This window comes from Acinonyx jubatus, chromosome C1 (assembly GCF_027475565.1).
Source record: "Acinonyx jubatus isolate Ajub_Pintada_27869175 chromosome C1, VMU_Ajub_asm_v1.0, whole genome shotgun sequence".
Lineage (NCBI taxonomy): Eukaryota > Metazoa > Chordata > Mammalia > Carnivora > Felidae > Acinonyx > Acinonyx jubatus.
Genome location: NC_069381.1, coordinates 184,649,714 through 184,676,415, shown reverse-complemented (window position 1 = coordinate 184,676,415; position 26,702 = coordinate 184,649,714). Strand labels below are relative to the sequence as shown.

The 26,702-nt window shown below is 37.8% G+C and overlaps 1 protein-coding gene across 5 annotated transcripts in view; it reads left to right on the top strand.

Moving 5' to 3' along the window:
• The first annotated feature begins 1,255 nt into the window (after positions 1-1,255).
• The window catches only part of ALS2 (alsin Rho guanine nucleotide exchange factor ALS2), a 71,608-nt gene continuing 46,161 nt past the window's right edge, over positions 1,256-26,702 (top strand). For 4 of the 5 annotated variants that reach the window (XM_053215567.1, XM_027053331.2, XM_027053321.2 and 1 more), the window contains exons 1-6: positions 1,689-1,827; positions 15,025-15,107; positions 16,319-16,473; positions 19,632-20,548; positions 23,865-24,222; positions 25,710-25,878. In XM_053215567.1, coding sequence (XP_053071542.1) covers positions 15,088-15,107; positions 16,319-16,473; positions 19,632-20,548; positions 23,865-24,222; positions 25,710-25,878 — 1,619 coding nt within the window. In that variant the 5' untranslated portion in view covers positions 1,689-1,827; positions 15,025-15,087. Of the gene's footprint in view, positions 1,396-1,688; positions 1,828-15,024; positions 15,108-16,318; positions 16,474-19,631; positions 20,549-23,864; positions 24,223-25,709; positions 25,879-26,702 lie in introns of those variants that run through there. The other variant, XM_027053312.2, reaches the window with a different exon arrangement.

The following is a 26,702-nucleotide window of genomic DNA, read 5'->3' as shown; positions in this document are numbered from 1 at the left end:
ATCTTGACAGGACAGAATGTCTCTTCTAAAGAGAAAGAGGGAGAAGGAAAGGAAGGTAAGGGCTGTAGGTTGGTTTTGTAACAGTGGTTGGTGGGGCTTAGGGAAGTTCATCCCTAGTAGTCTCGATTTCCTCAAAAACGTAGGAGACGGTTTTTAAATTATTTTTAAAACTCTTTGCCAAAGGGGGTGGGTGGGTAGAGCTCAGATAGCATTGTGGGGGGTCGGGAATGGAAGGCGAAGGGAAAAGAAGAAATTCCTAGTAGCGATGTGTTTGTTTAGGTTTAGCAAGATTGCTGGGCCACAGGGAAATCCCTACTGAAGTTGGACACCTTTGGTTTGCAGTGCTGCCAATTCTCAGGGTTATGGTATTTTCAGCCCTGGTACAAGAGTGGACAAGGTTGTCTAAATTGTTGCAGACTAACGATTTTGCGGGTGGGTGGAGGATCAAGGAAGCAACTGAGTTGAGGGTGAATGTGATCGACCCATTTATGCATAGGAACTTCAGAACGTGACTGCATTATCCGTCGCTGATGGTCTGAATACAGGTTTGCAGGCCCAGCGATGGCACTCTGCCTAACAGCAGAGTGCGTACCCACTGCATACCAAGGGTGGCAAGCTCCGGAAAATCTTCCCGAGGGGACTTGCCAGCTGCGAGCTGAGTCTGGGTGGGGCTGTGGCTACGACAAGCAAACTGTCGTGAAACTGTGTGCTGAGCACGCAAACAAGTTTTACTCAGACTGTACACTGGGAACCCTGTGGGGAATCATAAAAGATACCAATTCATTGCCTCCTAGCCCACTTCACCCTTCGGGGCTGCAACCAAGTAAATAAGTGTGGACACTAGAGCCAACCGACGCCGCGTGGCGATGACGTCATCTGTAGTGGCGGAAACAACTACTGTTAGTGTATAGTCCATGGAAGCAGTTTGAAAATATTTTACATTTTCCCTGTAAAGAGTAGCAAACTTATCATCTGACTTTTGCCGTTTGAAGTGGCAGCAAAATGTCTGCAGCTCCCAATCACGCTCATCACCACCTGTTACCATGGAAGCGGTCGGGTAGTTAGGACCCGACGACTGCGTGTTACATCATCGCCCAAGCGCTTTTAAGGACTGGTGGCTCCGCCCTGTCCTAAAGGAGGGGCAGTACTCCTGAGGGCTTTACCCACAGTGCCTAAGGCCTCTTGGCTAATTTTGATCGCTATCAGACGCCGTCGGCGTCTAACCCTACCTATTTTTCAGGGGCAATCCCCGAGCACCTTCACGCAAGCTAGCCGCCCTGCAACCCCGCCCCTTCACGGAGGCCCCGCCCCTCGTGAATCAGCTGATCTCAGGGACCCGCTGGGTTGTGAAGCTCGCGCCGGATGCAGACTGGGGTGCTGCGGGTGGAGCGTCAGGTGAGCGAGCGTGAGTCCCCGCTCGGCCCTTGGCTTCGCAGGGCTGATAGGCCGGGCTGTCCTGTGTGCGGGAGGCCGGGGGTCCCAGAGAGAGGCGAAGGCGCAGGCCGAGGCCCGGGAGCGCCCTTGGTGACTCACAGAGACGGCGCCCGCGTCTTCCAAAAAGCCTGCGTCCAACCGACGGCTCCTGCCCGCCAAGGAGCACCCGTGGCGGCCCCTTGTCCCGGCCCCAGGTTCTCTCACTCGCCCCCTACCTCCCTCCTCAGACGGGCGCCACTGCATTGGTCTCAGCGGCGCGAAAGTGTTTCACGACCCCCCCCCCCCCCTTCCCGCTTCCACCCACGCTGCCTCCTTTACTCATTCATGAGGATTTATTGACTACCCACTCCAGACGCCTAACAGGTACACCGGAATCCCTGGCCTCGAACCTCGGTGAGTGTCCCAGACGGGTTTGCCCCAGGATGCAGATCTTGGTGAGGGGTGGACCTAGTGTTTCCGTGGCTCGAGAGGGTGGTTGCAGAAAATGAAAATGACTCTGATATTAAAATTAGTAGTTTAAGCAAGTCCTTTGGCGTGTCAAGTGAACCATCAGAGGGTGAGAAGTTCTTTGAAGAAACGAAGGCAGGAAAGTAACATAGGGTCTCATTAGGAAATTGTACTGACGCTGGTGTTGGTCTTTTGGGTAATAGGGCTACTTTAGAGACAAGCAGCTATAGGTTGGCAGAAGTGTTGTACTCCTGCTTAGGGCTTTGATAATGAGGGAAGAAGAAAAACACACTGGCTGAAGCGGCATATTCAAGAACAGTATTCTCTCTAGTTTAGGAGGGAAAAGGAAATAACTGTTAAACACAAACGCAGATCCTTAGTCTGTTGCCTTTTAGATTTGTTCGTGGCTGTAAATGCTCTTTAAGGATTTAAAGAATAAAATTGTGTGATGTGTGCTTATTCTGAACAGGTATCAAAATTCAGTAAGGTTATTGGCCCAGTTTTTCCCCCAGTTTATCATAATATGAATGATTTGGAGTGACCACTTGACCTTTGAGTTAATGAGTTAACTAAGCAATTTAAAGCAGTAAAAAATTGGCTTTTACAGTAAATTGCAGTATTTTAATCTCAATAATATAAGCATAGTGGTTAAGATCCTAGGCTTTGGATATGGGCATACCTGACATCATATCCACTTATATCTTTGATTTAGGGAAAGTTACTTCTCTGTATCATTTTCTGTAATTCTAAATTGAGAATTAAGGTACCTTCTTCATAATAGCATCTCTACGTTTAATGGTTCGTGTATATCTGTTAGAGTGTCTGGCAATGGTAAATATTCAGTACATATTACCTATTTTTATAATAATTTCTTCTTCCACTATTTCATGACCCACACTGACTCACTTTCTTCTAAGTGGGAAAGAGCACTGAATATTTTTAGAGAAAAACTATAATTCACTTTTTATTTTTTAATTTATTTTATAATTTATTTATTGTTTGTTTTTAAATGTTTGTTTATTTTTGAGAGAGGGAGAGAGAAAGGGAGGGGCAGAGAGACAGGGAGACAAAGGATCAGAAGCAGGCTCTGCTGACAGCAGCAAGCCCTATGTGGGGCTCAAACTCATTAACCCTGAGATCATGACCTGAGCTGAAGTTGGACACTTAACTGACTGAGCCACCCAGGCGCCCCTATAATTCAGTTTTTAATTCAAGGGATAGTTTCCAGATAATTTTATGGCACATTGACTTATAGTTACAGAAAATATGATTTCTGGTTGGTCTGTATAACTTTGGTATTCAGTAAGGGTATTTTAATGTGGAGGAGATGCTTTTGAAATCTATACCTAGTTTAAATTTATTAGTTAGGGGGCGCCTGGGTGGCTCAGTCGGTTAAGAGTCTGACTTCGGCTCAGGTCGTGATTTCTCGGTTTGTGGGTTCGAGCCCCGCGTCGGGCTCTGTGCTGGCAGCTCAGAGCCTGGATCCTGCTTTGGATTCTGTGTCTCCCTCTTTCTCTGCCCCTCCCCTGCTCACACTCAGTCTCTCAAAAATAAATAAACATTTAAAAAAAGTAAATTTATTAGTTTGCAAACTATAACTAGTATTGGCATATTCAAGGTTCATAGTTGTAGCAAGAATAATTCAAAGGTGTTTGACAGTATTAACATTTGAAAAGATAATGATCAAGAAAATAAAGTACCAAATGGGTCATTTTGGTGGTGGTGGGGGGGGGTAGGGTTCAGTTGCATCATGCAAGCCTCTTGTTTTTTAAGTAGATACAAGCAATGTGAACTGGAATCCCTTCTGCCCAGATTGCAGCCTTTCAAAATTTCGGTTATCATTTGAGACATCTTTGGGCATTTTGACTGTTAAAGACACAAGAGTGTGTTAAAAACTTCACCAAGACATGATTTCAGTTTCGTGTGGGTAGGTGGAAAGAGTACTATTAATCTACTTTTTTTATTAAAAAACATGGGTTTGATGCAGTATTGCTGCATCCATTCTAAAGGAGTTTCCAAAGAATATTTCTGACTTGTAAAAACCTTCTATAATCCTGTATTAACATGACACTAGGTAAGGTATGAGTTAAAAAAAAAAAACAAACCACAAAGGAAGGTAAAGACTGGTGATTATTGAGATGGTGTAAAAGAAGGCCTGTTTTTGTGTCGAATGAGGTTGAACCCCTTTCTCAGACACTCAGAGGAGTGCTGTGAGGATTTTAATGACTTTTAGATCATTTAGCCCTTTTTGTAACTTTGTGGAATTAAACCTTGCACATAGTCCAACTGTATGAGAGATTTTTCTGGTAGAGCTTTTAGGTTTTTTTTTTTAAACAATTTTTTTTTCTTGTCACTCTTCTCCATTGATCACCAGATAATTCAGTCATCAGTAATAAGAAAGTAGTAGATTTTGTAGGATATCAGTCCTTAAGAAAATACGCCAGGGTAACCACAAATAAGATAGTAACAAATTCTGACATGGTTCTTTTTAGTGTTGCATTTATTTTCCTATACCAATCTCTTACTCATTCCTCTGTGTATGTCATAGTGCTGTCTTTACCTAATGTCTTGATGTTTCTTGCATCACACAATTGGTAGATAAGCTGAACAGTTGGTAAAGTAGCTGAACTAATTGATCCAAGTGGGTAGAACAAAAATATTTAAATTAGTCAGGTAATTACTCCTTGTTTGGGCTCTTGTAAAGTTATTCTTTAATGTATTAAAGACTTTTTTTTTTTTTGAAGGAAACATATAGTTCTCTCAACTCATGAGAAAAAGACTGGGTCTGTTTCATAGAATTTCACTTGGCTGCCAGTGAATTATGTTCAAAGAGATCAACTTTAGTCTCATTAATTCCACAAATTATTCAACTCATGCTTCCCTTATTACATATTTAAACTATAAAAATTATTTATTAAATAAAAATTATTAAATACAAAGATTTTTTTCTTCTGAGTCATCATGCATTTCTTTGTTTCACATGAACTCCCTATTAGGAAGGTGGGGGTTAGACCCAATAATGGCATCTGGCTGGGTAACTTTCATTCCAGGGTTCTTCCACAACTTAAATTTTTTTTGAGCTGAATTCTTAACTAAGGACAATTGCCCAAGCAAATATGTAACAAAGATGATAATAGCAGCTCTTAAAATAGCAATAAAGTAAAATAATCCAGCTGCACTTTAGTGGGAAAGGGATAAACTGTGGTTAATTAATACAATGAAATACTATCCCTTAGTAAAAATGATGTATACTTATTAATGTGGATATATCTCAAGTGTATAATAGTGAAGAAGCAAGTTGCTAAAGGATATATATGATATGCATTTATGTAGTTTTTTTTCTTTTTTCTTTTTTTTTTTTAAGTTTATTTTTGTGAGAGAACATGTGCATGCTCGCATGCGCTGGAAGTGGGGGGGGGGAGAGAGAGAGGGGAAGAGAGAGAGAGAGAGGGAGAGAGAGAGAGAAAGAAAGAATCCTAAGCAGACTCCACGCTGTCAGCACAGAGCCCAACTCTGGTCCTGTTCTCAGGAACCAACCATGAGATCATGACCCCAGCTGAAATCAAGAGTCAGATGCTCAACAACTGAGCCACTCAGGCACCTGGCATTTATGTAGTTTTAAAACAGTATAGCTTACATTGGTATATATCGATACATATGTATCTAATGAAAGTACATGAAAGTATAAGACCATATATGGAAATGAGACACATTAAGTTTAGGAATAGTGGCTAACTCTGGGAGATAGGTTTGGGTGGTGCTCTTTCAGAAATCTGTGTAACTTTTCCTTCTATTTTAAAAACAGCCAAAGCATTTTGAATATAAAAATACGTTAATTAATATATGTTAAAACTGAGTGATGCGTAGGTACATGGATTTGCTCATTTTTTTACAGATTTGTGTATGATTAACAGTTTGTACTATCCCTGGACTGGTGGCCAGTTTTTGTAAATAAAGTTTTATTGGAGAACACACACACACACACACACACACACACACACACACACACACACACAGTTTGTGAAACTAGCACTTGAAAAATTTTAATTTAAATTCTATATAATTAAAGAGAAATTTTGTAAAAATACAATTTTTATTGGGGTATCTGTATGGCTCAGTTGGTTGAGTCCAGCTCTTGGTTTCGGCTCAAGTCATGATCTCACGGTTCGTGAGATCAATCCCTGTGTCCAGCTCTGCGCTGATAGCACAGAGCCTGCTTGGGATTCTCCTTCTCTCTCTGCCCCTTCTTCCCTCAAATAAATAAAACATTTTTTAAAAATACAGTTTTTATGTATAATTAGGGCTTTCTTCCAGTATGTTTTATTTTACTTTTTAGTCTCAAAGTAGTTGACTCTGGAAAAAATAATTCTTTTCTTTCTGCAATAGGGAAAGAATGTGTCAGTGTAGTTCCACCGTGTAAAGCTTTTCTAAGGAGAGAAGACAGACCAATTATTTAGTCAATTTTATTTTCCTGTTTGACTTGTGCCCCTGGGAAAATGCTTTTCTTAAGATGAGGAATACTGCTTCTTATAAGGCTGCAGAGGAATTTAAATTCTAGAGACTCTTGGGGAATGCAGGCATATACTGATCATGACCTCTCAAAGGATAGGGAAGCAGATTATATCATAAAACCCTAAAAGGAATTTGATCAGAGTGACTCAGATGCAAAATTACCACAGATATCATGTGGTCATTAACACTTTTTAAAGTTTGGGTTGGTTATATTTTTATTACAGTGTGGTAAAACTGATTTTATACTGTGAATGCGGTGTCTAGTTATTGCTCAAAGAAAATTAATTCTCTCTTTATAGGTATCAATAAGTAAACATGATGAGAATGCGTTAAATGGTTTGAGTAGTGAATAATAAATTTAATAGCCAGTTCCTAGTATAACCTCAGTATTTAAACTTGTGAGTTAAAAATATTTCATTCCTGATCAAGAGTACCTGTTGCTAGCTCTTTAAAAATAAGTGAAACCTATATCTCCAGAGCACTGTTTTTTGGCATGTATACTCCCTGTCGAGTTATGTGGCCCTGTGATTACCTTAAGCTCTAGATGTTATTGATTGATAAAATAAGCCAACATGCTTTGAACCGTGTTTCTGTAATATTGCCTTTTTTAGAAAAAATTGTGGCCATTTAAATGAAAGAACAGTGGCAAAATATTAAAGGAATAAACAGTTTGTATCAGAAATTATATTCTATCATATAATAACAGACATGAATTGTTGCAGTACCTGAGAATTTGAAATTCAATTCCTGGTATTTTTTTTTTTTTCTAAATATAATTTATTGTCAAGTTAGCTAACATACAGTGTATACAGTTTGCTCTTGGTTTTGGGAGTAGATTCCCATGATTCATGGATTACATACAACACCCAGTGCTCCTCCCAACAGGTGCCCTCCGCAATGGTCATCATCACCCATTTCCCCTCATCCCCGCCCCCCCTTCAACCCTCAGTTTGTTCTCTGTATTTAAGAGCCTCATATGTTTGCCTCCCTCTCTGTTTGAAACTATTTTTAACCCCTTCCCTTCTTCCATGGTCTTCTGTTAAGTTTCTCAAATTCCCCATATGAGTGAAAGCATATGATATCTCTGACTTATTTCATTTAGCATAATACCCTTCAGTTCCATCCATGTTGTTGCAAATGGCAAGGTTTCATTCTTTCTCATTGCCAAGTAGTATTCCATTGTACATACAAACCACATCTTCTTCATCCATTCATCAATTGATGGACATTTAGCTTCTTTCCATAATTTGGCTATTGTTGAAAGCACTGTGATAAACATTGGGGTACATGTGCCCCTATGAGTCAGCACTCCTGTATCCTTTGGATAAGTTCCTAGTACTGCTATTACTGGGTCATAGGGTAGTTCTATTTTTAATTTTTTGAGGAACCTCCACACTGTATTCCAGAGTGGCTGCCCCAGTTTGCATTCCCACCAACAGTGCACAAGGGTTCCCGTTTCTCCACATCCTTGCCAACATCTGTTGTTTCTTGAGTTGTTCATTTTAGCCACTATGACTGGTGTGAGGTGGTATCTCAATGTGGCTTTGATTTGTATATCCCTGATTCAATTCCTAGTATTGTACTACCCATCAAAATGTTTTATTTTATTTATCTGGAAAAATTTACCTTAAAAAAAATTTGCATTGGATACAAAATGGAGCTAAGTGGGCATCACTAGGCATTTATTTTACCAAGTTTAAACACAACCTCCCCCTGCCCCCATGGGTAATATCCATTTTAGAGGATTTTCACAATCAGTAGAGTGCAGTGTTAGTACTTTATAGGGTGAAAATAAGCAGGCCATAAAAAAAGACTATGAATCTTAAGTGTCCCTGATGGCACCAAAAAGTGTCTCCATGTACTAAGGAGAAAGAGGCTGTTCATTCCTGGGTTATATAACGTTTGTGAACTGACATGAAATAAAAGGATCTTAATTGTTAGGGAATACCATTAGCAAATTATGAGTTTCTACTGTGTAATTAGACACTTTACTTTTATGTATGATACTGACTTTTATTACAGGTACTAGAAATCTTCTACATCATTTGGAAACCCATGGATTGGAATTTAAGACAAAGCGCTATCTTTCACTGAGTACTCACTTAAATGTAGCCTGTTTGTACCTACTGATTACTATGGATACGAGAATGTACCAATGAATAAGTCATAGTTTCTGACCTCTCAGGAGTTTATAATATACTTTAAATCAATGATTTTTTTTTGGGGGGGGATTATTCCATTAGTAACAACATTATAGATAATAAGTACTTTCTAGGCTAGCCTACTGACTGACTATTCACTGCATTAACTTACTGGATTCTTGAACTCTGGGTCAGTATTTAAGGGGCTAGTCAGCTCCCATAGTGGTATCAGGCATTGCTTTCCAGTTAGGGCTGGGAGAGCTGGGTTTTGAAGTGGCCTCATCCTTTGGTGATTGGTTTGTCAAGGCTGCAGTGCAAGATGAGTGTTCCTCAACCTTCATTAGTGGATGGTAAAGGCTTTGGTGGTGGTATATCCAGGAAGTAGCAGTTGTTGGTGTATAGATTAGTTGTAAGTCAGGTGTTTGAGTCAAAAGTTGCCTTGATCCATGTGTAAATATATTGACTGAGTCTCTAAAAGAAAATATTCAACAATAACCATGTGTGCAATGCCATAGTGTCTTAAAAGTATTGTTTACTGCATCCACAAATGTAAACTGTGGCTTACTACATTTTAATAAAATGCAGCCAATTCAAACTTTAAAAAGAAAGTGTAAATGCATGAAATCTGTAGTAATTTTATTTTGCATTCAGTGTATGTCCAAGTTTCTTTCAGGGCATTATGATACAGTTTACCACTCTATTATTTATTGTCGTTCTATCTTAATGTCTTATTATTCTAATCTCCAAGTATCATTACTCTTGTAGTTACAGTTATTGCAATAGTTTTAATCAACATACCTATTTTAAACCAGTAAGTGAGATATGAGAATAAGACTAAAGGGCTCAACTTTGCTGCTCTTTTATGCTTTCAGGGTGCTGTCCATATAGAGAGCCATCATTCTTGTCAGAAAGACAACATGATAGCATGTAAACTCCTTAAGGACAGGAACTCCTTTATTTATGTGGGCCTAATCTATCTACAAATATTTATTGAGTACCAACAGTATTATACATCAGGACTATGTTAAGTAGCTGGGCTATCCTAGAGAATAAGATATTTTTGGCTTTCATAGAAATTATAGACTGGCATACCTGGAACATAATAGATGAAAAAAATACATGTGGTGTTGTTGAAATTTTAGCATTTGAGAGTTAATATACTTATGACTCATAAATTTATCTTTCACTAAATCATTAAGGGAAGAGGACTTTATCCAGAGAATAAAGTTTATTAGAGATGAATAAATAGAATCCTACATGATTTTAATTTTCTCTTTGCATTTGAGAGAATAGTCCACTAGCACATTTCTGTTCCACATTAATTTTTTTAAAATTTGTATTCTGCCTTGTTTCTAAAAGGATTTAATGTAGTATATGAAAATGTATAGTATGGCAAGATAAAATAAAGAAATGGAATGACTGGAGCCGGGAATGAGATTAGAATAGATAGCACACATATACTGGGAAGTCCTACTCACTTACACATGCCATCGTATGGGACTTTTTCTCTCAACACTAAATCTGTAATCCTGTCTGTATCTGTTAAATATATGTGTGTATCTATAATCTATATCCGTTTCCTTTCTTATTAAAATGTCAGCCCTTCCTCTTGTGAAAGATCAGTCCCAAAACGTGTTCTGGATGTCATCCTCTTTCATTTTGTCCAGGACTTTGGTTCTGCCCTCTGTCCTCTTGAATCTAGGATTGATGTCATTGTCATTGCAAACATGTTCAACTGTGTCTCATCTCCCCAACCGTACACATACAGGAAACACCCTTTATCTTCACATTCTTCTCCAGCTTCTGCTCTATTTCTCTGTCATTTCAACAGAGTTTTTCAAAAGAATTCTTTATATGTACTTAATTTTCTTGTCCTCACCCCCCATTTATAGTCAACCTACTCCAATCTGGTTTTCAGCCCCCTGCCACCACTGAAACTTTGACCATGCTCAACAGTGATATCTGTGTTGGCATATCCACTGGACAGATTTTTGTTCTTAACCTGAGACCCCAGCTGCATTGACCTAATCGACCAGGCCTTCCTCCTGGAAACACTCTGCTTTGCTTTTATGTGCCCACAGACTCATGCTTCTTCCACCTTTCAGATCACTTCTCACTCAGTTGTCATTGCTAGTTCCTCATCCTATCCAATATGTAGATGCAGAAGCTCCTTACAGGTTGGTCCTGTCCCTTTCCTTTCTCCTATTACACACCCAGTGATATTGTTATCCATTGCTTTGATTTCACATATTATCTATATGCCTTCTCAAGTTTATATCAATAGCTGAGACCTTTTTTCTGAACTCCATACTCACATATTCAGCTGCTCTTCATAGGTACTCTAGTATTTCTCACTGCCATCTTGAACATAAAAAAAAAAAACTTCTCCAGACTCCTATCTTTTTTACTTTTCCCGTTCTGGCAAATGGTACCACCAACACACAGTTGTTCAAGGCAGAACCTAGAAATTATTTTTGATACCTCCTTCTCCTTTATCCTCCACTTATGTCTAATATATTACCAAGTCGTAGTTGTTCTAGGACAAAGGACCTCTCATTTGTTTACTGGTTTCTCTTTTACCAAGTTGGCAGCCTTTTATGAAATTAAAAGCGCTCAGGCTTCCTTCTTCCAGTGAGAAGATGAGCCAGGTGAGTGTTTGCAGGCAGGCTACTCCCTGCAAAATTAATCTGGGCACTATCTGCAAGTATGTTTACCATAAAATAGACTTAAAACTTTTGAGACAAATGTAAATCATCACCATTAGAATACATAGTTAAAGCACTTATAGAAGGTCTTGTAAGCAACGCAGCTTTCCAGTATACTCTTCAAGATGAAGTTGATGTTGAAAGTACATAAAAGAAAGTAAAGGAAGTATAAAATAGTTAAAAGTTGCGGACTCCCACCAAAAATGATAGTTGTTTTAGATTACAGGTTCCTAGTGGCACCTGGGTGACCTCAGTTGGTTAAGTGTCTGGCTCTGGATTTCAGCTCAGGTCATGATCTCGCGGTTCGTGAGTTTGAGCCCCACGTGGGGCTCTGTGCTGACAGCTCAGAGCCTGGAGCCTGCTTCAGGATTCCGTGTCTCCCTCTCTCTCTACTCTTCCCCTGTTCATACTCTGTCTCTCTCTCAAGAATAAATAAACATTAAAAAAAATTTTAAATGAATCTGGTTTTGTAGTATAATTCATAGAACTTAATAGCTGGAGGGGATGCTAGAGTTTCTTTTGCTCATTTTACAGGTGACTTTGATCTCTGGAAAGGCCGTGCAAGGCAAAAGAGGACCCCGGATTTTTGACTGTACAACACACAGTTTCTTTGTTTTAATGTTTATTTACTTTTTGAGAGCAAGAGAGAGAGAGAGAAACAGAGTGTGAGCGGGGGAGGGGCAGAGAGGGAGAGGGAGACAGAATCTGAAACAGGCTCCAGGCTCTGCACTATCAGCACAGAGCCTAATGCAGGGCTTGAACCCACGACCCATGAGATCATGACCTGAGCTGAAGTCGGACACTTAACTGACTGAACCACCCAGGCGCCCAAACGCAGAGCTGGTTTAATATAATAAAGACCTATGAAGGAAAGTTACTATAATAGAAGAAAAGTAGCAGAGTTTAGGGATTCTGTTCCTCAAAGGAATGTAAAATGAGAACCTTAAAATTCACCTGGTAAGATATATCCCCAGAAGAAGCCCATGATTAGACAATTTTGTAACAATTAAAAATGTGAAGCAATGAAAGAGGATACAAAAATCTAAATGCGATTTGAATGCTTGAGGCAAATCTTAAAGATTTCCTGGATTGGGGATTATAAAAATATTAGAAAAACAAAAATTTTGGGTTTACTTTCTCTATATGGATACACAGTTGAGAAAGAATGTTAGATTAAATAGAGTTGGTAAATGCCACTAAATGCCATTAAATATAAATTTAAGTATGTAAGGTAAAACTATAACATAAGCTTCCCACATTTATCTGCAATATTTTTTTTAGTTATGTTTCCTTAGCAGTCATTTCTTTTTCCCTTTGCTGTCTTTGAGACTTAGGCAGACCTGTCTTCTTATAAGTCAAACATAATAAATACCATTAAAACAAAGTGAGATAGATTTATAAATACTAATCTAGGAAGATGTGTACAAAATAGTATATTGGCTAGCTTTCTGTTGCTATTTAACAAATTGCTACTAATTTAGTGGCTTAAATTAATAACACAGACTTACTATTTTGCAACTCCTTAGGTTAAAAGTGTAACACCAGTCTTGCTGGGCTAAAATCAAGGTGTCAGCAGGGCTGCTTTCTTTTCTGGGGGCTCATGGAGAGAATCTGTTTCCTTGCCTTTTCCAGCTTCTAGAGGCCACCCCCATTCTTTGGCTTATGCTCCCCACCTTCCCTTCTTCAAAGCCAGCAGTGAAGACTCTCTGACATGTTTCCTTCATCAACTCTCTTTCTCTCTCTCTTTCTCCTTTTGTCTCCCTCTTCCACTTTTAAGGATGTTTGTGATAACCACGCAGATAACCAGGGTAATCTCCCTCTCTTAAGGTCAGCTGATTAGCAACCTTAATTCCCCTTTGCCCTTAACCTAACTTATTCACAGGTCTGGGCATTAGGATGTGGACATCTTTGGGAGCCATTATTCTGTAGCATATATAGTATTTATATTGCCTAGTATTTATAGTTATTTACTATAATGAAAGTTTCAGAACAGTTTCTATGGTTTTAATTCCATTTGGATTTGAAAAAAAATGTGTGGTGGTAAAAAAAAATATGGCATAAGATGAAAACCACGTTAAGAAATCTTTGTATTCAAAAAATGTGGCACTAAAAGAGGAAAAAGGTTGACTGTTTTATTCACTTCGCTAAAAGGTTCTCAGCATTTTTGATTGTCAGGTAGCAGGATGAAATCCACTTTACATCCAGTGAATCAGTGATGGGAGGCGAAGTGTGCTTGTGCACTTCCACACCCTCCCAGAGGAGTTCTCTGCTTTTTACCTGCTACTGTTTAACTTTAATCAAGGGAGCAGTTAGTTACTCCTTGATCTCTGACAGATAAGCACAGGTTAGATCTGTCTTCAGAATTTCTCTGTAAACCGTGAACTGTACATTTTAGTAAAAGCTAATCGTCATCACACACAAGGCATAGTACCACTTAATCATCATATTTATTAAATTAATAGCATTTATTAAATCTATTCAGGTATATGTTCTGTTTACATGGTACCCTTCCCAACTTTGAATGATTCACCATCTTTCTAAAATAAGCATTAGATAGAGAGTAATTTCCTCCAGATATACAGATGGTAAACGGTAAGAATTCACAGGCAACCTGGAGTAAACAGATGGCTCTTACATCACTCCTGCTGGTGTGGGCTGTTTTCAGACTACAGTGACCATGCCATATCCTTTGCAGAAAAACCATACATTTGGCCCGAGTATTTTTATGGTTCTCACAAATAAAACATCATTGCCTATATTTTCATGATTTTTTTGGTACCCTTAAAAATGTGAATTTTTAGTTGAATGCTTTGAGCATTTTTGTCTGCTTGTTTATTTTCTGTCTCTTCATTAAACAATGAGTTTCTAAACTGATGGGTCATGATATTCGTGCCATAATTTTCATATAGCTCTTTACTATTACATGGCGGATTTTGAAACAGCTATTTTATTTTTTTAATTAATTAATTTATTTTGATAGAGAGAGCAAACAAAGGTGGGGTAGAGAGAGAGGGAGAGTGAGAGAATCTCAAGCAGGCTCTGCACCACCAGTGCAGAGCCCCATGTGGGGCTCGAACTCATGAACCTTGAGATCATGACCTGACCTGAAATTAGGAGTTAGATGCTTAAGTGACTAAGCCACCCAGGTGCCCCTGAAACATATTTTAAAATCCAAATTTCTTTCTTCCAGCCCTTTGGACTGTGGTTTTGAATGGAGGTTGATATGTGGAAAATACTGCTAGTTCCCATAAATAGAAAAGATTCTAATTTTAATGGTGTGATTTTTTTGTGTGTGTGTGCATTGCTGAAAAATGTAAATTAAAACTACCTGAGTCTGAAACATTACTGAAGAGATTTTAGAAATTCTTTTCCAGTTGGTATTTACATGTTCATGTGTTCCAGAAGCATTTTAAAAGTAACCTTAATGTATATGAAATAAATATTTAACACTGAGTTTTCAGATTGAACTTCCTTCTTTATACTAAAAGCCAAAACCTGTTGCCTGACAAAGTACATCTTAATCGTAGGTAGTCTTTTCTTCCTTTGACATTATATTTGGTGGTCAATAGGCATTTTTATAAGCTCAGTGGGCAGGCTCAATCTAGATATTCAACTTTGGCAGGCGGGATATGAAATAGTTGAAATAGTTTCACTGCATATTTATTGCCCAGTGAATGTGCACTTGTTAGAGGGCTGTCCTTTTTTTTTTTTTTTTTAATCTGAGAAATGAAGTAGCAAAATATTCTTTCGTTGCTCTTTGTGCTTACCTGTGTTTTGCCATTTAGGTCTTTATATGCCTTTTGCAAAAAAGAAATGATTTGGTGATGGAGTGCTGCTGCCCCTGACCGATGGACTCAAAGAAGAGAAGGTAAAACCATTTTTTCCTTCTCCCTTATCCTTCTAGGAAAACGCAAACGATTCTACATATGTGTAGCTTCTCTTCAGTTTAATTTCTTGTTCGTGGTTAATAAGTAGGAATAGTGATATTTGTGTTGATTAGTAAAGAGAGAAAGATACTAAAATAAAGCTGATTAATGATCAGCTTTGTTGCTAGTTTCTTTCTTATGCTTATAAAAAGGCACGAGGTGTCTTCATCATCTTAAAGCTTTTGAAGCCATTTTTTCCCACAATTTTAGATCTTCAGACAAAGCCTTATTAATTTTAATCATCTTCTATCCCTAGAAAACTAGTCATGGATGATATTTAAAAAGGAGGATTAAGTTTGTGGCTTTCCTTTCATAAAACCATGGTTATGCCTAATCATAATTTAGAGGAATATTACCTAGCAAAAATAGAGAAATCCCTAGGTATTATAAAATAAATAAAACCATAAAAGTTTCTGTGCCTCAGTAAAAAATTGGCACTAGTGTTCTAGAAAAAAAGAAAATGAAAAAGTATCATCAGTGGCAAGACAGGGAAACTTGGTGTAAAGGAAATCTAGGGTATTTTATTATGCCTCTTTCTTAGAAGGGGAGGCAATTATAGTATGGTTATTATTATGAAGTTGTATGTTTTATGTTCTTTGCACTAGAGTCATCACATGGATAGAATTCTTTGGCTAAAACATGAGTAAAGCACGCAGAGTTTTACTGTTGCTGGTATAAATTTGATTCTTAAAAATTCGAATAGCAATTATAGAGCTTACTCAGTGTAATGTAAAATATGGATCACTGTTCCTTTTTACCAGATACTTTTTAGTACATTAAAAACTAAAATTTTAAAATAAGACTCCAACTTGGGACATGCTGTAACTTTACTATCTAAACAAGAACTTAATATATTGAGAAGTTAGAATCTTAAAATTTTGTGCTATTAAATCTAAAACTTCAAAAAATAGCCCAGATTTTGTTTGCTCCTTAGATAGAGTTAAGTAATTTGTGGGTTTAGATTGTCCTCAAGCGTTTTATGTAAACAGTTGTTTTATTTCTGCCCCTGTGTCCTAAGCAAAGCATTAAATAGGTGCTAAACCATCTGACCCAGTCACCTGTGCCAGTAAAAGGTACAGATCTAATGAAATATCCCCCCAAAATACAGTTTTAATTACAGGAACAATTAAGTGGTTTTTCTTAATGTTTGTAGCTCAGTAGAGGCAGAAGGATCCAAAGAAAGAGGCCTGGTCCATGTCTGGCAGGCAGGATCCTGTTCTTTAGCACCAGAGAGATTGCCAGGCTGGGGAGGAAAGACTGTTCTTCAAGCAGCCCTGGGAGTGAAACATGGAGTTCTTCTGACTGAAGGTATTGAAAAGTGTGGCTTAACAAATACTAACTGAAATGCTAACAATACCTGGGTGTGTATGTAAGGGAGTTACTGGACAATACCTGGGTCAGGTAAGGGAGTTACTGGATACCAGGAATTCTTAATGAAGTTCGTTGGAGCTTAGACGTTTTTTGTTTTCAAAATATGTCCTTACTTCCTTTATCAGAAATCAGAGTAGTTCTTAAATTTGAGATACATTATAACTAGAATAAAAGGGAGAATTATAGTTTGTAAATTTTATAGCAATAAGTACATGAAAAATTAACTTTTGAAACATTCAGAAACTCTTTTCTGGACCTTTGTTCATTAAATGTGTCAGAATGATAATGCTAATAATAGCTAACGTTTATTAAACAGTGATGCGTGCCAGGCACTGTACTGAGCACTTTATGTGTCTTACCTGATTGAGTCTTCACACAACCACCTTATGAGGTAGCTAGTGTTGTTGTCCTCACTTCGCAGATGAGGAAGTTGAAGGTTAGGGAGGTTAAATAATTTCCACAAGCCCACACAGCTATTGGAGTGTCAGAGTCAGGATTGGAATTCAGAGAGTCTGATTCCAAAGCCTTTTTTTAAGCTGCTTGGCTGTCTTGTCTCAGTACAGTTTTTCTTAGACATAAACAGCAGCTCATAAAAACATGTAATAAAATAAATCTATAAGAGATAGAAGCATAGGTTATAGTTTATAGAGTTGCCTTTAATTTTGATAGCAGTTTACCAACTCAATCATGGCAAATTTGGTTTGAGCTGGGACTGCCATCAACTAATTTATAAATTTCTGTTCCATAAGCATTCATTAAGTAGTTGATAATGTTTTGATATTTTCATTGTAGGAACTAAAGGAAAACAAATTCTAAGAAATAAAGCTTAAATCTGACCTTGGTAATTTTATGGGATACACATGGAATTCTTTCTAGCCTCTTTTTTTCTTTTTCTTTTTTTTAACTTTTTAATTTATTTTTGAGAGACAGAGACAGAGCTTGAATGGGGGAGGAGCAGAGAGAGAGGGAGACACAGAATCCCAAGTAGGCTCCAGGCTCCGAGCTGTCAGCACGGAGTCCGATGTGGGGCTCAAACCCACAAGCCATGAGATCATGACCTGAGCCAAAGTCGGACACTTAGCCGACTGAGCCACCCTGTCAGCTTAGACACCCCTAGCCTCTTTTTTATTATATCACTTTCATTGTAATGATATACAATAAGAATATTATTATTAGGCCAGAATTTGGAAAAGGCCTTATTGTAAAAAAAGTGAACTGTTTTCAATACCTACTGTAGGGGCTTCAAAATACACAGTTCTCAAGCATGTGCAAGTAGAATTCTCTTGTTTTATTAACTCTTCAGTAAGAGATTCAGGAATCCTTTATGAATGTGATCTTTAAACCTCTAGAATCATACCTAAAAGTGGGACAACAGAGGGGAAACATCTAGAAAATATAAATTGCCTATCATTGTTCATGTTTAAGCAGTGTCCTAGTCTTAAGTGTCAAAGTTACAAAAAAGATCTCATCTCACATAAGTGTGTAGTTTGAAATGGGAAAAAGATCTCTAGTGGTATCTTTTCCAGATGAGAAAATGGTACTCATGGAATGCTGGAAATTTTCAAGCTGCTTTGTCTCTATTCAGTTTGACTATTAGCTCATAATTCAGTGAGGACACTTCATTAAATCACTATTTTTGAGGTACTCCAGGTAGAAAAAAGGGAGGAGTTTTCTAAATATTTCTGTGCACTATTTCTCGTTCTAGTGGAATGATAATCATTGAAAGAGGTGGTGAACTGTTGCAAGTGTGTATTGCTGTATCTTTTGGGAAGAAAAGTTTAAAAGAACTTAATTAATGAGCTTATTTTCTCAGTATTTTTTATCCAAACTGGAAATTCCCTAATAAAAGCTCATGTGTTCCCTCTAGCCACTTTTGTGTTCTTTCTTACATAGATGTTCTGGTGAGTTAACTTGAGTGTATAAATATATTTGCTATTTTGCCATGTATAATAGGCCCAAGATAAAGAATGCATTTTATTCATCATCAGCTCAATTGCTGTTTTGTGGGGGAACAAACTCGTATAAATTTATTTCATTATTTCCTTGTTAATTAAAAAAAAAATGGATGAGTCTATGGTTATATGGAAAAGGAGGGATAGTCGGCGTGGCTTAGTATTTTTCAAAACCCAAGGCCAAGTCTTTATTTCCATTTGAGTTTTTTAGGTAATACAGGTCATGTGCACATGCCCCTAAACTACCACAATACTTCAGAGAGATTACGACTTGATAGCACACCTGGACAGAAACAAGTCCTCATCATTCATGTGCCCAACTCACGGGCCCCTTTACTTGACTTTTAAAGCCAGCCAGTTGCCCTTTGTTCTAAAGCTAGCTAATCATAGTTTTATTGGGGATTTTTTGCTTGTTTTGTTTTGTTGTGACGATTTGCTTTTTAAACAAGTGGCACCTCAGAAATGCTATATCATACACAATGTATATTCTGTGTAATATTTAAAATTATACATGGTATTCTACACGACATGAAGACAACCATGTCTTGTTAACACTGGTGCTTTCTTATGACCTGGAAGTATAAAGCTGATTTCTTAATTTTGGCCAAAATAAACCTCTAGTATTTTTATTCTAGTGCATAATTTTCTGCTGCTCTGACCTATTCAAATAGTAGTGAATGTTTTAGATGTTAGTGAATGTATCTATTTTATTCCCTGCTCATTTTATCTTATCATGGTCATTATTTTGTCTTTGAACACTTGGAAACTGCTCCTGTAATAGCCTACAATGGTAGCCATTTGTAGTGGATCCATTCTAGGACTTTGTAGGATGAGGCTGAAGGAAAGGAATAATAACCCTTCATTTTCATTTGAAAGTAGCCTCCTCCAGTTGGTAGAATTCTCATTATTTTTCAGAATGTTACAAGGTGATATTTGTTAGAAGATGAATACCTGTGGAATATTCTATGCTTGAACCAAATTCTCTACAACTGTGCTTTTGAAAATTAAAAAAAAAAAAAAATCAGCAACAACCCTATTTTCTTAAACCTAGAGGGGCCAGAAGTTTGCTGATAAAATTTCTAGTTAATTCACTAACTCCTTCCTTTTTTTTTTTTTTTTTTTTTTTTTTTTTGTAACCTTCAGATGGTGAGGTCTACAGCTTTGGGACTCTTCCCTGGAGAAGTGAACCAGCAGAGATTTGTCCGAGTAGCCCCATTCTAGAAAATGCCCTGGTCGGGCAATATGTTGTTACTGTGGCATCAGGGAGTTTCCACAATGGAGCAGTGACAGAAAGTGGCGTAGTGTACATGTGGGGGGAGAACTCTGCAGGCCAGTGTGCAGTGGCTAACCAGCAGTATGTTCCAGAACCAAATCCTGTCAGCATTTCTGATTCTGAGACCAGTTCTTTGCTAGCAGTCAGGATTTTGCAGCTGGCATGTGGTGAGGAGCACACTCTGGCATTGTCAATAAGCAGAGAGATTTGGGCATGGGGTACCGGTTGTCAGTTGGGTCTCATTACCACCACCTTCCCGGTGACAAAGCCACAAAAGGTGGAACATCTTGCTGGGCGAGTGGTGCTACAAGTTGCCTGTGGTGCGTTCCACAGCTTAGCGCTTGTACAGTGCCTCCCTTCCCAGGATCTAAAGCCAGTCCCAGAAAGATGCAACCAGTGCAGCCAACTCTTAATTACTATGACTGACAAAGAAGACCATGTGATTATATCAGATAGTCATTGTTGCCCATTAGGTGTGACACTGTCAGAATCCCAGGTAGAAAACCAGGCCAGCACTGCCATCAGCCCCTCCACTGAAACCCTGGACAACCAGGGAGAAGTATTTGAGAATACGCTTGTAGAAAATGATGTGCCTGTTGCTACCGACGCCACGAGAGGTGATGCCATTTCCTCCCAACAAGACACCATGGGAACAACTGAAATTTCTTCTGCCAGAAATACACCATCTTACCCTGATACTCAAGCAGTAAATGAATACGTGCAAACACTGTCAGATCGTTCAGTAAGAGAGAACTCAGAGAACGGCGAAAAGCCAATGCCATCTCAGGTACCTGCTAAATTTTGTAATACAAAGGCATTTCTGGAGTTAAACCATCTGAAGTTTTGTTTGTTTCTTTGTTTATTTTTTGGCAACTTTAAAATGCTTAAGGCTTGAGTTTGACTATAAATCTGTTTTATCATGCAATCCTAAATAAGGAAAACCTGGATTAATTCAGAATTACTTTTTATGTTCAAATTCTGCCCTTTAAGATATTGAAAGATATCATGCTGGGCTTCTTTTATAAGTAGCAAAATTTCATTTATTTTTTTCTAGTACTTCTTCTCCCATGGCTAAATATACTGAATTTTGGTGGGCTCCTGGGCACTGTTTTTGGTTTTGTTTTTTCTGAATACTTAAAATTTTTTTTTTTAACGTTTATTTATTTTTGGGACAGAGAGAGCATGAATGGGGGAGGGTCAGAGAGAGAGAGAGAGAGAGGGAGACACAGAATCCGAAACAGGCTCCAGGCTCCGAGCTGTCAGCACAGAGCCCGACGCGGGGCTCGAACTCACGGACCAAGAGATCATGACCTGAGCCAAAGTCAGATGCTTAACCGACTGAGCCACCCAGGTGCCCCTCTGAATACTTTTAATATAACTATATATTTGCAAAGATTCATCTCACCTGTACTGTATTAACTCCAGATTCTGTAAAGAGAAGTCCTTTTCTTTTTTATTAGGGAAGATTATTATGTGGTAGATCCCTCAATTGTAGGCAAACTTAAAACCTCCTGGCATAAAATATTGTTTGAATTTTTTTCAGCTTGCTGGGCTTTGTTGTGGGGCAGGGCATTAAAATTTTCTTCATCTTATTTAAACTACTGTCATTTTGAAAACTTATAAATGGAGGAAAGCTATTTACCAGTAGCATACAGTAACATTGGAGTCTCCCTGATTAAACCAAATTGTTTTAAAAGGATAATTTGTTTTTTACTCTTTGTGTAAGTCTTTCAGGTTTGTTTTTACCAGAACTCTAAGAAAATGAAACAAAACAGAAACCTCTAATCATAAAAGAACTGTCCTGTGGTGTTTATTCAGGTTTTTGAAATCACATACCTCTTCATTGTTTATTCGTGTTCTTTACTCTGTCAGGATAAGAACATGGCTTAGAGGTATTTTTAGAAATAGTTTTTATTTCACAGTTTACTCATTGAATCTTGTGGATATCGATTTTTTTTTTTAATTAAGCTGTTTGGAGAAAGGTATTATTAAAATCTAAACAAACATTCTTAGACTTGAACATGCTTATAAAAAATTTGGACTTTGACTTTTTAGAAGTCATTCTGCTAATTTATTAAATTTGAAGTTAAAAGTTAATTGTATACAGTTTATTATTATTGAAATTGCATTTTCCTTTGGATATATTTTGTTAAATATGTAAATTTTTTGTAGCCTATGCTAATTTTGGCAATGTCTGTTTATATTAAATTTAATTCAGTTTTTGTAAATAGTATCTCAATCATACAGGTAATTCACTAAGAATTTATATAGTCTAGGACAGGTTTTTTCTCCCATGGCCAGATGTAACCAAAAGACTGTCTCATTTTTGTAAAATAAATCATATTTGGCATTGAAGCATATATCTCACAATTGAATTTTATTGATTGACCAGGACTCCTAAAATTATGTCTTTCATCAAAATTACTGGCTATGTATTTTTGTTTTGTTGATTTATTTATTTTATGTGTTGCTAAATATAAGTAGAGGAGCCAGTAAGAACAATAAAGTTGATTGAAGGTAGACTTTCCTTGGTCTCTTGGTAAGAACCCCCTATGATAGTCACCTAAATACCATCATTGTTTCTATTACGATCCTTCCTACACAAAGGGTAAAAATAGTGACCTTAGTTCTTCTCAGCAGGTTATCAGGGAACTGTATCACCAAGGGATTAATAGGCTTTGTATTTACCTTTTGCTTGATACGGTCTATTTGTTTATTTTGTTGACTATTTTAAAGAGTCCTTTGCTCCTCTGAATTTAGTATTTAATTCAGCAAAATGTATTGAGTACCTAAGGTACTGTGCAGGCAACAGGAATTATTTCCTTTAAGAGAACCATAAGTCGATGTTAAAAATTTTGTTTGTGTTTGGCTTTCAATTTAGGACTAATTGAGGAATGTGTATATACACCCTTTGGGACCTTCTGACAGCGTAAGAGGGCAATTTTTCATTGTGAGCTATGCTGACAAGCCAAAAGCTTTTTTGTGTGTTTAATGACTTTCCTTTAAGTAAACAATGGTGCTTGAGTAAGTTTTAACTGGTGTTCAGAGTAAATTTCAACTGAGCTTTTACTAAGATATTAGAAAACTTTAGTTTGACTTTCAAATACAGCTGTGAATAACACAAAGAACATTGGTCCCAAATGTTTAATTATTAACCTACCACATTTACTCTATCATCGTGAGAGCAAAAGTAATCTGTCAGCTTAGATAGGTCCTGGATCATGGAAAATAACACATCCATGAGGCAGCAGAAAGACTTGAACTGAAGAACAGAAGTTGGGGGGCATATAGGTCAGAGGTATAACATTTTTTTTTTTTTTGCCTTTATTTTATTTATTTATTTTTTTAATTTTTTTTTCAACGTTTATTTTTGGGACAGAGAGAGACAGAGCATGAACGGGGGAGGGGCAGAGAGAGAGGGAGACACAGAATCGGAAACAGGCTCCAGGCTCTGAGCCATCAGCCCAGAGCCTGACGCGGGGCTCGAACTCACGGACCACGAGATCGTGACCTGGCTGAAGTCGGACGCTTAACCGACTGCGCCACCCAGGCACCCCTTTTTTTGCTTTTATATGCTGTATCTAAATTACTATTTATAAAACATTTTAGGAAAAGCTTTTTTTAATGTATTTTTTCTGTATTTCTTAGTAGCAATCTGTGTAAATGTTCTTGAAACTCATCAATAATAATATTTTTTAAAATTTATTTTATGTATTGTTAACCCTATCACTCTTATATATCCAGGGCTGTCACAGTGCACCTCATATTAAAGGCTATGTTTTCCAGACCTTTCTTCCCCTCTCTGCTTCTGTGCTCGATGTTATTAAAGCAGCTGGGGCTTATGTTTGAATAGCATGGAAAACCACAACACTCAAACAAAAGGAAGTACTTTTGATAAGGAGCTGTATTTTGAGTACTCCTATCCATATAATGTATTAGTTAAATCCAGTACCAAGAAGGGATACCTTTAAGTTGAAGATAAAGAGACCTTTGTTTTAGAGTCTTATGTTTGCAAATATGGATGGTTTTGGTTAAACTTTATACTGATTGCTGATTGTATAAGAGATTATATTTTTATATACTTTTTTGTGTGTATATTTTAGCCTCTTGTAGAAGAAGCAGTTCCTAATCTTCACAGCCCACCAACCACAAGCACCTCAGCCCTAAACAGCCTAGTAGTCTCTTGTGCATCTGCTGTTGGTGTGAGAGTGGCTGCTACATATGAAGCCGGGGCCTTGTCCCTTAAGAAAGTTATGAACTTCTATAGCACAGCCCCTTGTGAACCTGGAATTCAGGCAGGCAGTAGTTCCATAGGCCCGGAAGGTCTGAAAGATAGCAGAGAAGAACAGGTTAAGCAGGAATCAATGCAAGGAAAGAAAAGTTCAAGTCTTGTGGATATCAGAGAAGAAGAATCAGAGGGAGGCAGCCGAAGACTCTCCCTCCCTGGGTTGTTGTCCCAAGGTAAGGAAATAGTCACGTTTTGTAAACTGACTTTTGGTAAATCCAAAATGTTGCTGACATCATGTGCTATATTATAATAAATTAGTAACTTTCCAGATTGCTAAAGCTGGCATATTCAAATGTCAGAATTTATTTCATTTTGGTATTTAGGTGGTTTTAAAAGAAAGTTACATATTTTTCTGCTTTAGAAGTAACTGTAGAAGCTAATTTTTTGTGTGTGATGTCTGCTTCTGCTTATGAACCTTATTAGGAATCTTATTTTATTGTTCTTGAATGTAGCAATAGCCTCCTTATATCATAGTTGGGGCCTATAGTCCAGATAGATGAAGGTGCAGATGTGGCCATTGGGTAAGTAGGGATTTACTGTATTTGACCTAAAAGTGGAAATAATTTTAGGCTTCAATAAGAGAAAATTTCATTTTCGGATACAATTAGCAATAAACTTCTTCTAATATTAAGACTGTTAAGCAGTTGGTTCTTCAGTGTTTCTCAGTTGGTTCAGGAATCTCAGTCATTTAGGTTTTCGCTTCTGAAAATGTGACCTGCACCAGAAGCAACAGCAGCGTCTGGGAATTTGTTAGAAATGTAGGATCTCAGACTTAACTTCAAACCTGTTGAATCAGAATACGCATTATAACAAGATCCTCAGGTGACTAGTGTATACCTTAAAGTTCGAGAAGCATTGGGTTTACACCAGGAGTTGGTAAACTTTTTCTGTAAAGAGCTAAAAAGAAATACTGTATGAGTTACGGGCCACACAGTCTGCGTTATATAATTACTCAACTTTGCCATTGTTGCTCCAAACTATCCATAAACAATACATAGATAAATGAGCAAGGCTATATATTCCAATAAAACTTTATTTACAAAACAGACAGTGGACTCTACCAATCCCTGGTTTACACTATTTTGGGCAAAGCTCTAAAAGTTTCTAGACTATACTAAAACTTTTCTGCTCTGCCCTGTTTCTTGCACTTCCACTTACTTACGGCACTGTTGTGTCAACGAGCACTTCTATTGTCCTGCCTTCCAATTCTCATTGCCCCTAGATTTTCATCTACACAAATAAAGGACATTTCTGTTTTGAAATGGGAAAAATATTTGTCAGCCTTAGTGTAGTATTTTGTAAAGCATATTCTTTAGAATGCAAGTACCCCAGGATATCCCATAGACTTTCTATATAACCTAAATGTTATACAAAAAGGGATTCTGTAGCCAAATGCTTGGAAGTGGGGCTAAGTTAAGTTTAAACAAGTGTTTTAATTGCAGGACTTGTCAGGGCCTTTAGCATGCTAATGTGTGTGAATCTACAGGGGGATATAATGTAGTAGACAGCATTTACCAAACTCATCTGACTATTAAATCTCCATAGAATTTCCTTCACAAAAACCGTGTTAGTGTATTTCTTTGAAAACCAAGAGTTGGTCAAAATGGTATCTTTTTTCCCACCCATCTACTCCCTCACTTCATCTCTGATTTGTTTTCAGTTTCCCCCAGGCTCTTAAGAAAAGCTGCACGGGTAAAAACTCGGACAGTGGTTCTGACCCCTACGTACAGTGGAGAAGCAGATGCACTCCTGCCTTCTCTGAGAACGGAGGTGTGGACCTGGGGGAAAGGGAAGGAAGGACAGCTGGGGCACGGTGATGTTCTGCCTAGGTAAGTGCTGCCAGTATTTACTATTAGGAGTTGGCTTTAAGGTCTCTATATCACCATTTCCTCCAGAGGAAATCCTGTCCTTTCTAGCTCCAGGTTATTATATATTATTAATAGGGATTTAAAACAACAACAAACCTGTCATGTTAGTCTTGAATTTATACGTAACAGTAAAGGACTTAAGTATCCATGGTGTACCTTTCCATCTCTTCTTTGATGTGTATTCATCTTGGAACAGAAAGGGATGTTTGGGATAAGATTGTATTTCATTGAGGGGCACCTGAGTGCCTCTGGCAGTTAAGTATCCGACTTCTGCTCAGGTCATAATCTCATGGTTCATGAGTTCAAGCCCCACATTGGGCTCTGCAATGACAGCTCAGAGCCTGGAGCCTGCTTCAGAGTCTGTGTCTCCACACCCCCCCTCCCCCCCCCCCCCCCCGCACTGTCTCTCTTTCTCTCAAAAATAAATAAACATGAAAAAAAAAGATTGTATTTCATTGGAACACTTGAATAGTTCAAATTTTTAATGTATAAAAAAGAACCAACAAATTTTTTTTTACTTGAAAGATGTTCCTCTGCTGCCACCAAAATAACTGTAATAGCAATATTAAACCATTCATGTATTTCAAGGAAAAACTGTTGTTTTAAGAACTCATGATATTAACAGATCAGATATTTATGAAGGTGTATAAATGGAGTGATTATCTAAAACAGCCAATTAATGTAAATGTCTCTATTCTTAGCAGAGTGAAGGCAACTGTGGAATTAAAAAAAAAAAAAAAAGAGTTCCCTCTATGGTTGTATTATATCCTAAATATTATTGTGTT